Here is a 13,524-nt window from a genome sequence, read left to right on the forward strand (position 1 = left end):
AAGTCTGATGATGTTGGCTGCTGCTCTGAGGCAGCGTGAAGTGTTAGTCGGAGTCAATGGTGGAAAGTCTGCTCTGTGTGATGGGCTGGGCTGCAATTTTCTGTGGACCTGGCAAACCAAGCTGTGATGCAATCTGACAGAGTGTGAGAGATATGGGGGAGAGAGAGAACCTGGAAGTGAGGGAGAGGCAGGGAGGGGAATTTGGGAACCAGAGAGAGGACGGGTGTAGGTGCAAAACAATTACTTTTAAAGCTATCAAAGAGCAGGGAATAAATATTTTTAAATGATCTGTTTTATCAGTTTAGAAATAGAGGAAGTTGAATTGGAGAAATAGCATGGCAAATTATAACCCTTTTCCCAGCGAAACTATGTGTAACAGCTGCAGAATATATCAGTTGTTGGAAATCTGAAATGAATAAAAATGAATGCAGGAAATATTGAGCAAATTATGTCATCTGTAGACGGGAGAGAGATATTATTTCAAGGAATTATTAATCCTTCAGAATTGGAAATGTAAGAAAATATAAGTGGTTTAAGTTGCACAGGGAGGAGTGGAGAGAACAAACTAAATGACTGTGAAGGTATGATTTAGATTTTTAGATTTAGAGATACAGCGCGGAAACAGGCCCTTCGGCCCACCGAGTCCCCGCACATTAACAGTATCCTACACACACTAGGGACAATTTTTACATTTACCCAGTCAATTAACCTACATACCTGTACGTCTTTGGAGTGTGGGAGGAAACCGAAGATCTCGGAGAAAACTCACGCAGGTCACAGGGAGAACGTACAAACTCCGTACAGACGGTGCCGGTAGTCAGGATCGAACCTGAGTCTCAGGTGCTGCATTCGCTATAAGGCAGCAACTCTACCACTGCGCCACCGTGCCGCTCGTATGTTCTCCATTGTGATCCAGATGATGTCATTTCTTTGGTGCCATCAAGGAAGGAAAATGAATTGTTGATGTGTGCAGGTGTGGCCGGGTAGAGGACAGAGACTGAGAGATAGAAAATGAGGAAATTACAACTTGGTGCAACAGTGATATATATGTAGAACTTGCAGCAAATCTGAAATATGGGGTTGCTGGAAATACTCTGCGGATCAGGTAGACTTTAGACTCGCAAGATACAACGTGGAAACAGGACCTGCGGCCCACTAAAGTTCACGCTGAGCACCGATCCCCCGTACACTAGCACTATCCACAGGGACAATTTACAATTTTACAGAAGCCAATTAACCTACAAACCCTGGACATTGGGAGGAAACCAGAGCACCCAGAGAAAACCCACGTGGTCACAGGGAGAACATACAAACTTCATATCGACAGCAACCATGATCAAGATCGTATCCGGATATCTGTCTCTGTAAGGCAGCAACTCTACCACTGTGCTGCCCTGTCGATATGTGGAAGAAGAATTTGTAGCAAATCTGAAATATGGGATTACTGGAAATATATTCTGCAGATCTGATAGCACGAAATTGGGTGTTGGAGAGTCCCAGAGTTATACCTCATTGGAACAGGCCCTCAGTCCACATAGTAAACGCCAAAGAAAGAAAATAATGATTTAACATTACAAGTGACTGATCTTGCCTCAGTTTTAACATGCACAGGAAAGGAAATAAGACGAGGAAGAAGATGGGGGAAAGGGGAGAGGAGAATGCAAGACTCGCTGTCTGAAAGGGAAATCTTAGTCAGAGAGAGGACAGATAAGGCAGAGCAGGAGGGTGACGGGCGATAAATGGAGAGAGAGCTGTGGAGGATGGAGGGCGGAAGGCAGGAGACATTAATAGAAAGTGCAGATAGTGGGGAAGGAGAGGAAGATAGAGAGGAATAGGAGAGAGGAGTAGGAGTTTGGGCAAAAGAGAGAGACAGGCTGAGCAAGTGAGACGCCATGGTGGAAGTGGGGAAGGAAGGGGGGAATGTTGGTGGTTTATGGTAAGGCAGGGTATGTGAGAGATCTGCACAAAAACTGGCAACTAAAATTTAAAAAAACTTTTGGTAGGATAATGGAGTTCAATACGTGTTCCATTTGTAATTCAGAAAAGGGTGGACAGTATCTGTGGAGAGGAATAGAGTCAACATATCAGGTTATTGACCCTTCAGAAATAAGATTGACGCAAAATGTTGGAGTAATTCAGCGGGTCAAGCAGCATCTTTAGAGAATAGAAGAGGTGATGTTTTGGATTGAGACCTTCAGAAATAAAAATGTTTACCTCCAAAGTAAAACGTGTGGAACTGTAACATGCAAAGCACAAGGAGTTGTTTGTATCAAAATGGATGCTGGAAATACTCAGCTGATCAGATATCATCTGTGGAGAGAAAGAAAACATATATTCATGTTTTAGGTAGAGACTCGAGGAATTGTAGATGCTGGAAGCTTGAGTAAACCACAAAGTGCTGATGTAATTGAACCAGTCAAACAGCATCTGCAAAAGGTGTCAAAACAAAGAACCCTACCTAAAATGCCATCTGTCCATTCCCTTCACCGATACCGTCAGACCTGCTGAGTTCCTCCAACACCACAGGCTGTTTGTGAATTAAGCAGGCCTCCACCCTATCCGAGCATCTCTGGCATTTTCCGATTTCACCAGATGTTTCACATCTACAATGTTTTGATTTTCTATTTTCAATTTAATTGGCTTTGCTTAAAATGGAAATATCTTAACAAGTTCCAGGCTCAGTACCAGGCCCACAGCCCCCACGATGCAGACGCCACACCACGGGGTCTCACTCTCCCGTGTCCTACTGCTCTCCCCCTCCTACAGGGAACCTCAGTGGTAGTTCCCCTGGGTCTTCCCCTTCCCCCTCTATTAATCAGGTGGCCCCAGCTACTCCCCACCTCTGCACTGGTCATCATGCCCCTCTCCTCTGAAAACCCACCATCCCCCCACCAGACCTCGCCTCAACCTTCGTCCACACACCTGCGACCACAACCCCCACTCTTGTTGTGTCTTCACCATCCCTCCTGACCTCCCCCTTTCCGATACGGAACAGTCGTCCTCAACAGAGGCCTCACATTTGTTCGCCTCTGCCCCCACCTCAATGAGTTCTGGGTCCGCCACGACGTAGAGCTTTTCTTCCGTCGCCTTAGCCTTTTTCAATGCAAAGGAGTCCTCGCCACCCAGTGACGACCCCTGCTCCTGTCTCCACCGGTCCCGTTCCTCTTGGACTCCTCCAGACGGCCTTCTACCCTCTTTAGACCTTTTTATTTCTAACTGCCGGTGTGACATTAACTGTCTCAACTTTTCCACTTCCCTTACCTACTCTACCTCTCCCCCTCTGAATGTACAGCCCTCTGCTCACTCTGCAGCAACCCTGACATTATCATCAAACCCGCCGACAAGAGAGGTGCTGTGGTAGTCTGGCGTGCTGACCTCTATCTCACTGAGACCAGGCGCCAACTCTCGAACACCTCCTCCTACTTATCCTTGGACCATGATCCCACAGTTGAGCACCAGGCCATAACCTCACAGACCATTTCTGATTTTATCACTTCCGGCTGTGATTTCATCACTTCTGGCCCTACAAAGCCTCCAACTTTATCATTCCCCAGCCCCGCACGGCCCGGTTTTACCTTCTCCCCAAAATCCATAAACGGAACTAGCCTGGCAGACCCATTGTTTCTGCTTGCTCCTGTCCCACTGAATTAATTTCCCCATATCTCGACTCCATCCTATCCCCTCTGGTCCAATCCCTCCCTACCAATGTCCAAGACATCTGCACAAGCCCTTCGTCTCATCAATTGCTTCCGTTTTCCAGGCCCGCACTCCCTAATCTTTACTATGGATGTTCAGTCACTCTACACCTCCAGGAAGATCTTAAAGCCCCTCCTTTTCTTCCTCGACCGCAGAACCAGCCAATTTCCCTCTACCAACTCTCTCCTCTGTCTAGTAGAGCTGGTCCTTTTACCAACTTCTCCTTCGACTCCTCCCATTTCCTCCAAGGCGTGGCCATGGGCCCCAGCTACGCCTGCCTCTTTGTAGGGTACTCCAAACAATCCCTGTTCCAGGCGTACACTGGCCCTATTCCCGAATTTCTACCTCTGCTAGATTGCCGACTGCATCGGTGTTACCTCCTGCACCCATGCAGAACTCACTGACTTCATCAACTTCACCACTAATTTCCATCCTGCGCTCAAATTTACTTGGACCATCTCTGACATCTCCCAACCGTTTCTTGATCTCACCATCTCCATCACAGGCGGTAGACTATCGACTGACATTTATTATAACCCCACTGACTCCCACAGCTATCTAGACCACACTTCTTCCCACCCTGCTTCCTGCAAAGACTCTATCCCTTACTCCCAATTCCTCCGTCTACGCCTCTTCTGCGCCCAAGATGAGGTGTTCCATTCCAGAATATCTGAGATGTCCTCATTCTTTAGGGAATGGGGGTTCCTCTCTTCCATCAGAGATGAGGCCCTCACTAGGGACTTTTCTGGCCTGGGCCTCTTCCATTGTCAGAGTGAGGAGCAGCACAAATTGGAGGGACTACACCTCATATTTTGCTTGGGCAGCTTACACCTCAGCGGTCTGAATATTGGCTTCTCTAACTTCAGGTAACACTTGATAGACACAAATTGCTGGAGTAACCCAGAAGGGACAGGCAGCATCTCTGGATAGAAGGAATGAGTGAAGGGAGAGGGAGATACAGAGATAAGGAAGTGTAAGGTGGGAAAACGAGATAAACCGAATGGAGATCAAGGGAAATGTAGAATAGATCATTGTTAGCCAGGATAAGGTAACAACAAAGCAAATAGATAAAATGTAAATGAGGACAGTCAGACTAGTCGGAGAACTGGGAAGGGGGGAGGGATCGAGAGTGAGTGAAGCCATGGGTTACTTGAAGTCAATATTCATACCGCAGGGGTGTAAACTGCCCAAGCGGAATATGAGGTGTTCCTCTAATTTGTGCTGGGCCTCAATAAGACAATGGAGAAGGCCCAGGACAGAAAGGTCAGTGTGGGAATGGGAGGGGGAGTTAGTGTTTATCAAACGTGAGATCAGGTAGGCTTAGCAGAGGTGTTCAGCAAAACGATCGCCGAGCCTGCGCTTGGTCTCGTCGAGATATAGGAGTTCACAACTTGAACAGCGGATACAGTGGATGAGTTTGGAGGAGGTACAATTGAACCTCTGCCTCACCTGAAAAGACTCCGAATCCTTGGACGGAGTCGAGGGAGGAGGTATAGGGACAGGTGTTGCATCTCCTGCGATTGCTGATGGGGTGAAAGTACCTGGGAGGGTGTGGTTTGGGTGGGAAGGAACGAGTTAAGGGCCTGTCCCAGTTAGGCGATTTTTAAGGCAACTGCCGGCGACTAGGCTGTCACCGCACGGTCGCCGGGGTGTCGCGGGCATGGTCGTGAGTCGTCTCCAATGAGTCGTAGCAGATCTCGGCTCGTCGCGGAAATTTTATTCTGTTCGAAATTTTTCGGCGACAGCTGGCTTGACGCCAATGATGGTAGCTTGTCGTATCCTGTCGTGGGCGCTGTCGTAGGTTGTCGCCAGGTGAATTTGGTTGTCGCCGGTGCTGATCCACCTTTTATAAGAATTTTATTTGTTCGAATAAAGTAAATTTTGGACATTTTGACCAAAGATTGATGTTTGAAGTTTATTGAATTTCAGAGTAGTTTCTCATGGCATCTCTTTCAAATATTTAAATTTCATTTATTTTGACCAATAAAACAAAATCAAATAATTTAATTTCAGATGCTGGTTAAACCGAAGACAGACACAAAAAGCTGTAGTCAGGCAGCGGGTCAGGCAGCATCTCTGGAGATAAAAGGAATAGGTGACTTTTGAAGACGGGTCTCGACCCGAAACGTCACCGATTCCTTTTCTCCAGAGATGCTGCCTGGCGCGTTGAATTACTCCAGCTTTTGTGTCTGTCTCAGGTATATAGGTTAATTGGCTTCAGTAAAATTGTAAATTGTCCCTAGTATGTAGGATAGTGCTAGTGTATGGGATGATCGCTGGAGATGGGAAGATGTCGAAAATGTTGGAGGATTATGTGCTGTTTGCAATGGCTGATGGGGTAGGTGGGGGGGGGGGGGGTCTGTCCCTGTTACAATTGGATGGAGGGGGAGCAAGAGCGGAGCTGTGGGATATCGAGACCCTAGTGAGGTAGAAGTTAGAACAGACTATTGCAGGGGTGTGAGGAGTCTTTGTGAATGCTGGTGGCTTTTCTGAGGCATCGTGTGTTGTAGATGCCCTCCAAGGCTGGTAGCTGTGTTCCGATAAGTCTTCTGAGCTCTATAGACTACCCGCTGAAGAGCTCTCCTCTCTGCCTCCGTGCAGCTGAGATACTACACAGGGATGCCATGCGTTAGGATGCTCTCTATGGTGCAGCGGTAGAAGGTCGTTAGCAGCTGTTGGGGTAGACCAGACTTTTTCAGTGTTCTTAGGTAGAACAGTCGTTGCTTTGCCTTCTTGACCAGCGCAGCAGTGTTAGTAGACCATGTGAGATCCTCCGAAATGTGAGTGCCCAGAAACTTGAAGCTGGACACTCTCTTCACACTGTCCCCGTTGATAAAGATCGGAGCGTATTCCCCGTTGTGTGACTTACGGAAGTTGATGATCAGATCCTTTGTCTTGGAGGTGTTTAGGGACAGGTTGTTATCTGAACACCAGTCCGCCAGGTTCTGCACCTCCACTCTGTAGTTTGTTTCATCACCGTTGGTGATCAGCCCGATCACCGTTGTGTCGTCTGCAAACTTGACAATGGTGTTGGTGTTGAATGCAGGAACACAGTCGTGTGTGAATAGGGAGTAGAGCATGGGGCTCAAAACACAGCCCTGTGGTGTGCCGGTACTCAGGGTGATAGTGGAGGACAGGTGTGGGCCCATTCTCACTGCCTGCGGTCGCTCCATCAAGAAGTCCAGGATCTAGTCGCATAACGACGAGCTGAGGCCTAGCTGGTGGAGTTTGGTGATGAGCTTGGTGGGGATGACCGTGTTGAAGGCAGAGCTATAGTCAATGAATAGCATCCTCACGTACGTGCCCTGTCTCTCCAGGTGAGTCAGGACAGTGTGGAGACAATTTACAATTGAGTTCTAAAACTGTGAACTGCCTGTGGACATTAGGTGTTTTCTTTGATCCCACAAGGCTGCCACTATTATTGTGGAGAGTGGAACTGCAAATGCTGATTTAATCCGAAGATTGACACAAAAAGCTAGAGTAACTCAGCGGGTCAGGCAGCATCTCTGGAGAGAAGGAATAGGTGATGTTTCCGGTCGAGACCCTTCAGACTGAGTCACGGGAAAGGGGAACAAGAGATATAGATGGTACTTAGCAGAAATGAATGAAAGATATGCAAAAAGCACCAATAATCAAGGAAATATGGGGCATTGCTTCGAAGAAACTGCAGATGCTGGTTTAATCCGAAGATAGACACACAAAGCTGGAGTAACTCAACGGGACAGGCAGCATCTCTGGAGAGAAGGAATGGGTGACGTTTCGGGTCAAGACTCTTCTTCGGGGCATTATTTGGTTTGGGATAGGTAACGACGAGTAAACAGAGGAACTCAACAGGACGACAGTAAAACTGGGGTGAGGGAGGGTGGAATTAGCCACACAAAGTTGTTTATATGCATATATGCAGATGTCTGGCACCTGGTTAACTATCTGACAGCAAGCTACATCAGGACAGGAGACCAGGGATTTAATATTTTTGGTACTCCTATGTCAAAAATAAAACATCAGGTTTTTATACATTTCCCATGAGATCTAAATGTGTAATGAATCTCCACCTGAAAACAAATTGAGTGTTGTTGCTTTGGTCAACAGTTTCAGTGTAAATGTCAAAAGAGTTTGTGAATTTATTTTGAGATGATTGAAGCTATGAAACCGAAGAAGGAAGTTTATTTCCATTGTAGTAATTTCTCTGGCCCGTCTGATCAGCTTACTGCAGAGGAGGAAAGGCACATTCCTTTCAGATTCTGCCTCCCACTGACCCACAATGCTTCCTTCAGTTCAACTTGTGCTACACAGTTGCATGGACAACATTCCACAGCTCTGCATTATTCAGCATAAATACAGAATCACCTCCCCCTCCCCTCCCATCTCCACCCCCACAATCGCTACATCACCAGTTTAGGCATGCATTGCAGTCTTAATTAGAAGGGTGATTTTGTGGTCTTTTGAGTGTAGATTGGAACAACTGGAAGTTGTGGCTCAAGACATATCATGTCATGATGTTCTGTTGATTTCTGGTGAGATTAGTTTTGTTGCATTAGTTACTTGAACATGCAGTTTTAGATTACTCCTCTCCCACTATTGTTTTCTTGTTGTTTTGCGAGCTACTGTTTCTTAGCAACTTTAATGTACTCCCCTCCACCCCGCCCCCCCGTGTAAATCTTAGTAATTGTTATCTTGCTGTCCCAAGCAACAGACTGAACATTCTAGAGGCAATAGACCAAACATTTTTCACGGAGTAAACTTTTGCCCCATGACTTTCTTTTTTTTAACTCCTATCCCGTAAAGTGTTGCACAATTGTCCAGGGTATTTTGTCATCTAATGTCAAAAGTTTTTCACTGAGCCAAGAACTGAGTTGGGCACGGAATATAGCTCTGATACATACTTACGATTTATAGCCAGGCTTGGATTTTTTTTTTAGATTTAGATTTAGAGATACAGCGCGGAAACAGGCCCTTCGGCCCACCTTGTCCGCGCCGCCCAACGATCCCCGCACATTATCACTATCCTACACACACTAGGGACAATTTTTACATTTACCCAGTCAATTAACCTACATATCTGTACGTCTTTGGAGTGTGGGAGGAAACCGAAGATCTCGGAGAAAACCCACGCAGGTCACGGGGAGAACGTACAAACTCCATACAGACGGCGCCCGTAGTCAGGATCGAACCTGAGTCTCCGGCGCTGCATTCGCTGTAAGGCAGCAACTCTACCGCTGCGCCACCGTGTCGCCCTTATCCATTGTTCATTTCATTTCTACACTAGGCAGGCTAAACCCACTGTCTTCCCTAACCTCGCCACAAACTCCATTTCCTCACTACATGTTCCTTGTCCCTAAATATCAACTCAAGAGAAATATGACAACTTGCAATCAATGCTTCCCATTTAACCCAAAGTTGAGCTTCCAACTTCATTCACCTCCTTAACATCGCGATCAACCACCAAAACCCTCACTGCCCAATTCGCAATTATTGATTTGGCAATTCCCATGCCTTTTTAACCAAATCAAATTTTGCACCCTTCAGTCCATCTCAGCATTATGGTGGCCCTGCCCCATCACATTCACCTTCCGTTCAAACCCATTTCCTCACCGCGTCAAATTTAAGATTCTCGTCCCTATTCTTCAATCATTAGGTGACCTTGCCATTTTTGTGCTGGCTTCTTGATAACTGAAAGGATATTGTGGTTTCTGCACAACTTTAACTTTAGCTTAAAAAAGGGTATTTAGAGTTTTTCAAGATAATTGTCTGGAAATGGAGTTTGCTGTTGGCCATTAAGTTCTGCATTCTTAGAGAAGTTCAGTGCAACTTCCCTAATTGATTTGCTGGTGAGTATTTATGTGCTTTCTATTTATGTGCTTTTATCAGTCTTCCAGCTATCAGTAAAGAGTTGTGCATTGGTTTTTTTTCCATAAGAAATAACTTTAATCATATTGTACTTGGCATTAATTTCCCATTATTGCAATCTTACAGGGTAAACAGAGAGCAACCAATGTCACCTTTCAGGCTCATCATGTCAGCAGGAACAAGCGTGGACAAGTTGTAGGAACCAGAGGTGGCTTTCGTGGGTGCACAGTATGGCTTACAGGTAACGTTTCCCTGTTCTGTCTACAAATGCTGCCAGGAGTTCTGTTAAATTCTGCAATATTGCCCACCTCTTCCCTGTTTAGCTCTCAAAGCAATCAAAAGTCTAGATATCCAGTGCCCTCCATAATGTTTGGGACAAAGACCCACCATTTATTTATTTGCCTTTGCACTCCACAATTTGAGATTTGTAATAGAAAAAATCACATTGTCAGATTTTAATAAAGGCCATTTTTATACATTTTAGTTTCACCATGTGGAAACCCAGCTATGTTTATGCATAGTCCCCCCATTTCAGGGTACCATAATGTTTGGGACACATGGCGACGCAGGCGTTTGTAATTGCTCAGGTGTGTTTAATTGCCTCCTTAATGCAGGCATAAGAGAGCTCTCAGCACCCAGTCTTTCCTCCAGTCTTTCATCACTTTTGGAAACTTTTATTGCCGTTTATTAACATGAGGACCAAAGTTGTGCCCATGAAAGTCAAAGAAGCCGTTATGTGACTGAGAAACAAGAATAAAACTGTTAGAGACATCAGCCAAACCTTAGGCTTACCAAAATCAACTGTTTGGAACAACATTAAGAAGAAAGAGAGCACTGGTGAACTTACTAATCGCAAAGGGACTGTCAGGTCATGGAAGACCTCCACAGCTGATGACAGAAGAATTCTCTCTATAATAAAGAAAAATCCCCAACCACCTGTCCGACAGATCAGAAACACTCTTCAGGAGTCAGGTGTGGATTTGTCAATGACCACTGTCTGCTGGCTTGGCAGAGCATCACCAGAGAAGACACCCAGCAACGGGTGATGTCCACGAATCGCAGACTTCAAGCAGTCATTGCATCCAAATTCAAACAAATGCCTCAAAACTCATTGGCCGGCTGATCATTCTACGGCAAGACGATGATCCCAAACATACTGCTAAAGCAACAAAGGAGTTTATCAAAGATAAAAAATGGTCAATTCTTGAGTGGTCAAGTCAATCACCCGATCTGAACCCATTTGAGCATGCCTTTTATATGCTGAAGAGAAAACTGAAGGGGACTAGCCCCCAAAACAAGCATAAGCTAAAGATGGCTGCTATACAGGCCTGGCAGAGCATCACCAGAGAAGACACCCAGCAACTGGTGATGTCCACGAATCGCAGACTTCAAGCAGTCATTGCATGCAAAGGATATGCAACGAAATACTAAACATGACTACTTTCATTTACATGACATTGCTGTATTCCAAACATTATGGTGCCCTGAAATGGGGGACTATGTAAAAACACTGCTGTAATTTCTACATGGTGAAACCAAAATGTATAGAAATGGCCTTTATTAAAATCTGACAATGTGCACTTTAACAACATGTGATTTTTTTCTATTACAAATCTCAAATTGTGGAGTACGGAGGCAAATAAATGATGGGTCTTTGTCCCAAACATTATGGAGGGCACTGTATTTCCTGCCAAGCTTCTATTCACATCCTAACTAAACATCAAGTAAATGTCAACAAGTCCTGGTTCAAAGTCAGTCCCAGTCTCGGTCCTGTTTGTTCATGTTTAGTTTTATTTCGGGATACAACGGGGAAACAGGCCTTATGAGCCACTGAGTTTTGTTGACCATCAACCACACTTGTTCTATATGATCCCATTTTTTTCAACCACACCGAACACAGTAAAGGGAATTTTACAGAGGCCAATTAACCAATTAAACCGCAATTCTGGAGGAATTGCACGTGGTTACAGAGAGAACGTGGAACCTTCACAGACAGCACTGTGGTTAGAATCACATTGACACTGTGAGCCAGCAACTCCACCAGCTGCACCACTGTGCTGCCTCTTGGATTATCTTTGCTTCCTTTTGCCTTGGCGTATCATTTTCAGTACTTCAGAAACATGACATGAAGCATTTCTGTCACTTCATGAATAGAAATACAGAGGCTACACTGCAAGATACAAACCACTGGTTAGCTGCAAAAAATAGAATGGTCAGGTTACAGTTGGCCAAGAAATACTTAAAAGAGCAACTACAGTTCTGGAAAAAGTTCTTGTGGACAGATAAGACGAAGATTAACTTATATTAGAGTGATGGCAAGAGCAAAGTATGGAGGAGAGAAGGAACTACCCAAGATCCAAAGCATACCACCTCATTTGTGAAATATGGTGGTGGGGGTGTTATGGCCTGGGCATGTATGGCTGCTGAAGGTACTGGCTCACTTATCTTCGTTAATGATACAACTGCTGATGGTATTAGCATAATAAATTCTGTAGTGCATAGGCACATCCTATTCATCCAAATTCAAACAAATGCCTCAAAACTCATTGGCCGGCTGATCATTCTACGGCAAGACGATGATCCCAAACATACTGCTAAAGCAACAAAGGAGTTTATCAAAGATAAAAAATGGTCAATTCTTGAGTGGTCAAGTCAATCACCCGATCTGAACCCATTTGAGCATGCCTTTTATATGCTGAAGAGAAAACTGAAGGGGACTAGCCCCCAAAACAAGCATAAGCTAAAGATGGCTGCTATACAGGCCTGGCAGAGCATCACCAGAGAAGACACCCAGCAACTGGTGATGTCCACGAATCGCAGACTTCAAGCAGTCATTGCATGCAAAGGATATGCAACGAAATACTAAACATGACTACTTTCATTTACATGACATTGCTGTATTCCAAACATTATGGTGCCCTGAAATGGGGGACTATGTAAAAACACTGCTGTAATTTCTACATGGTGAAACCAAAATGTATAGAAATGGCCTTTATTAAAATCTGACAATGTGCACTTTAACAACATGTGATTTTTTTCTATTACAAATCTCAAATTGTGGAGTACGGAGGCAAATAAATGATGGGTCTTTGTCCCAAACATTATGGAGGGCACTGTATTTCCTGCCAAGCTTCTATTCACATCCTAACTAAACATCAAGTAAATGTCAACAAGTCCTGGTTCAAAGTCAGTCCCAGTCTCGGTCCTGTTTGTTCATGTTTAGTTTTATTTCGGGATACAACGGGGAAACAGGCCTTATGAGCCACTGAGTCTTGTTGACCATCAACCACACTTGTTCTATATGATCCCATTTTTTTCAACCACACCGAACACATTAAAGGGAATTTTACAAGAGGCCAATTAACCAATTAAACCGCAATTCTGGAGGAATTGCACGTGGTTACAGAGAGAACGTGGAACCTTCACACAGACAGCACTGTGGTTAGAATCACATTGACACTGTGAGCCAGCAACTCCACCAGCTGCACCACTGTGCTGCCTCTTGGATTATCTTTGCTTCCTTTTGCCTTGGCGTATCATTTTCAGTACTTCAGAAACATTGCAATGTCTTTGTGAACAGTGGCACAGCTGGTAGAACTTTTCTAGTAGTTACATAATCCAATGATAGTGGCGTCGTCAGCTAAGCATGGCCATCAATATTTAATAAAGTAATCAGAAGTGTTGATCTTTGAATATTTGAAATCTCCAATTTAAAAAAAACAAATGCTGGAAATATTTAGCCCATCAAGTAACATCTCTAAGAATAACAGTTAATGTTTCAATGAATGATTTTTATGGGCTAATGGCATAAAATGGTTTTCTTTTTTCACTTCTGTGCTGCCTGAACTGCTGACTATTTCTAGCATTTTCAGTTTTCTTTTCGATCAGTCATCTGTTAACGCTGAAATGCTTTGGAATGTCCTGAGGATGTGTTTTGTAACATTGTTTGCAGAAGATATTTTTATTAAGTGTGCTTAGTTT

The 13,524-nt window shown here is 44.7% G+C and overlaps 1 protein-coding gene across 1 annotated transcript in view; it reads left to right on the plus strand.

Moving 5' to 3' along the window:
* Positions 1–7,729: 7,729 nt before the first annotated feature.
* The window catches only part of LOC144591111 (bifunctional 3'-phosphoadenosine 5'-phosphosulfate synthase 1-like), a gene marked incomplete at its 3' end in the record, with an annotated part of 49,825 nt that continues 44,030 nt past the window's right edge, over positions 7,730–13,524 (plus strand). Inside the window, exons 1-2 of the mRNA XM_078395428.1 lie at positions 7,730–7,792; positions 9,670–9,784. Of these exons, the coding sequence (XP_078251554.1) occupies positions 7,730–7,792; positions 9,670–9,784 (178 nt within the window). The remainder of the gene's footprint in view (positions 7,793–9,669; positions 9,785–13,524) is intronic.

Source organism: Rhinoraja longicauda, unplaced genomic scaffold, assembly GCF_053455715.1.
Source record: "Rhinoraja longicauda isolate Sanriku21f unplaced genomic scaffold, sRhiLon1.1 Scf000585, whole genome shotgun sequence".
Classification (NCBI taxonomy): domain Eukaryota; kingdom Metazoa; phylum Chordata; class Chondrichthyes; order Rajiformes; family Arhynchobatidae; genus Rhinoraja; species Rhinoraja longicauda.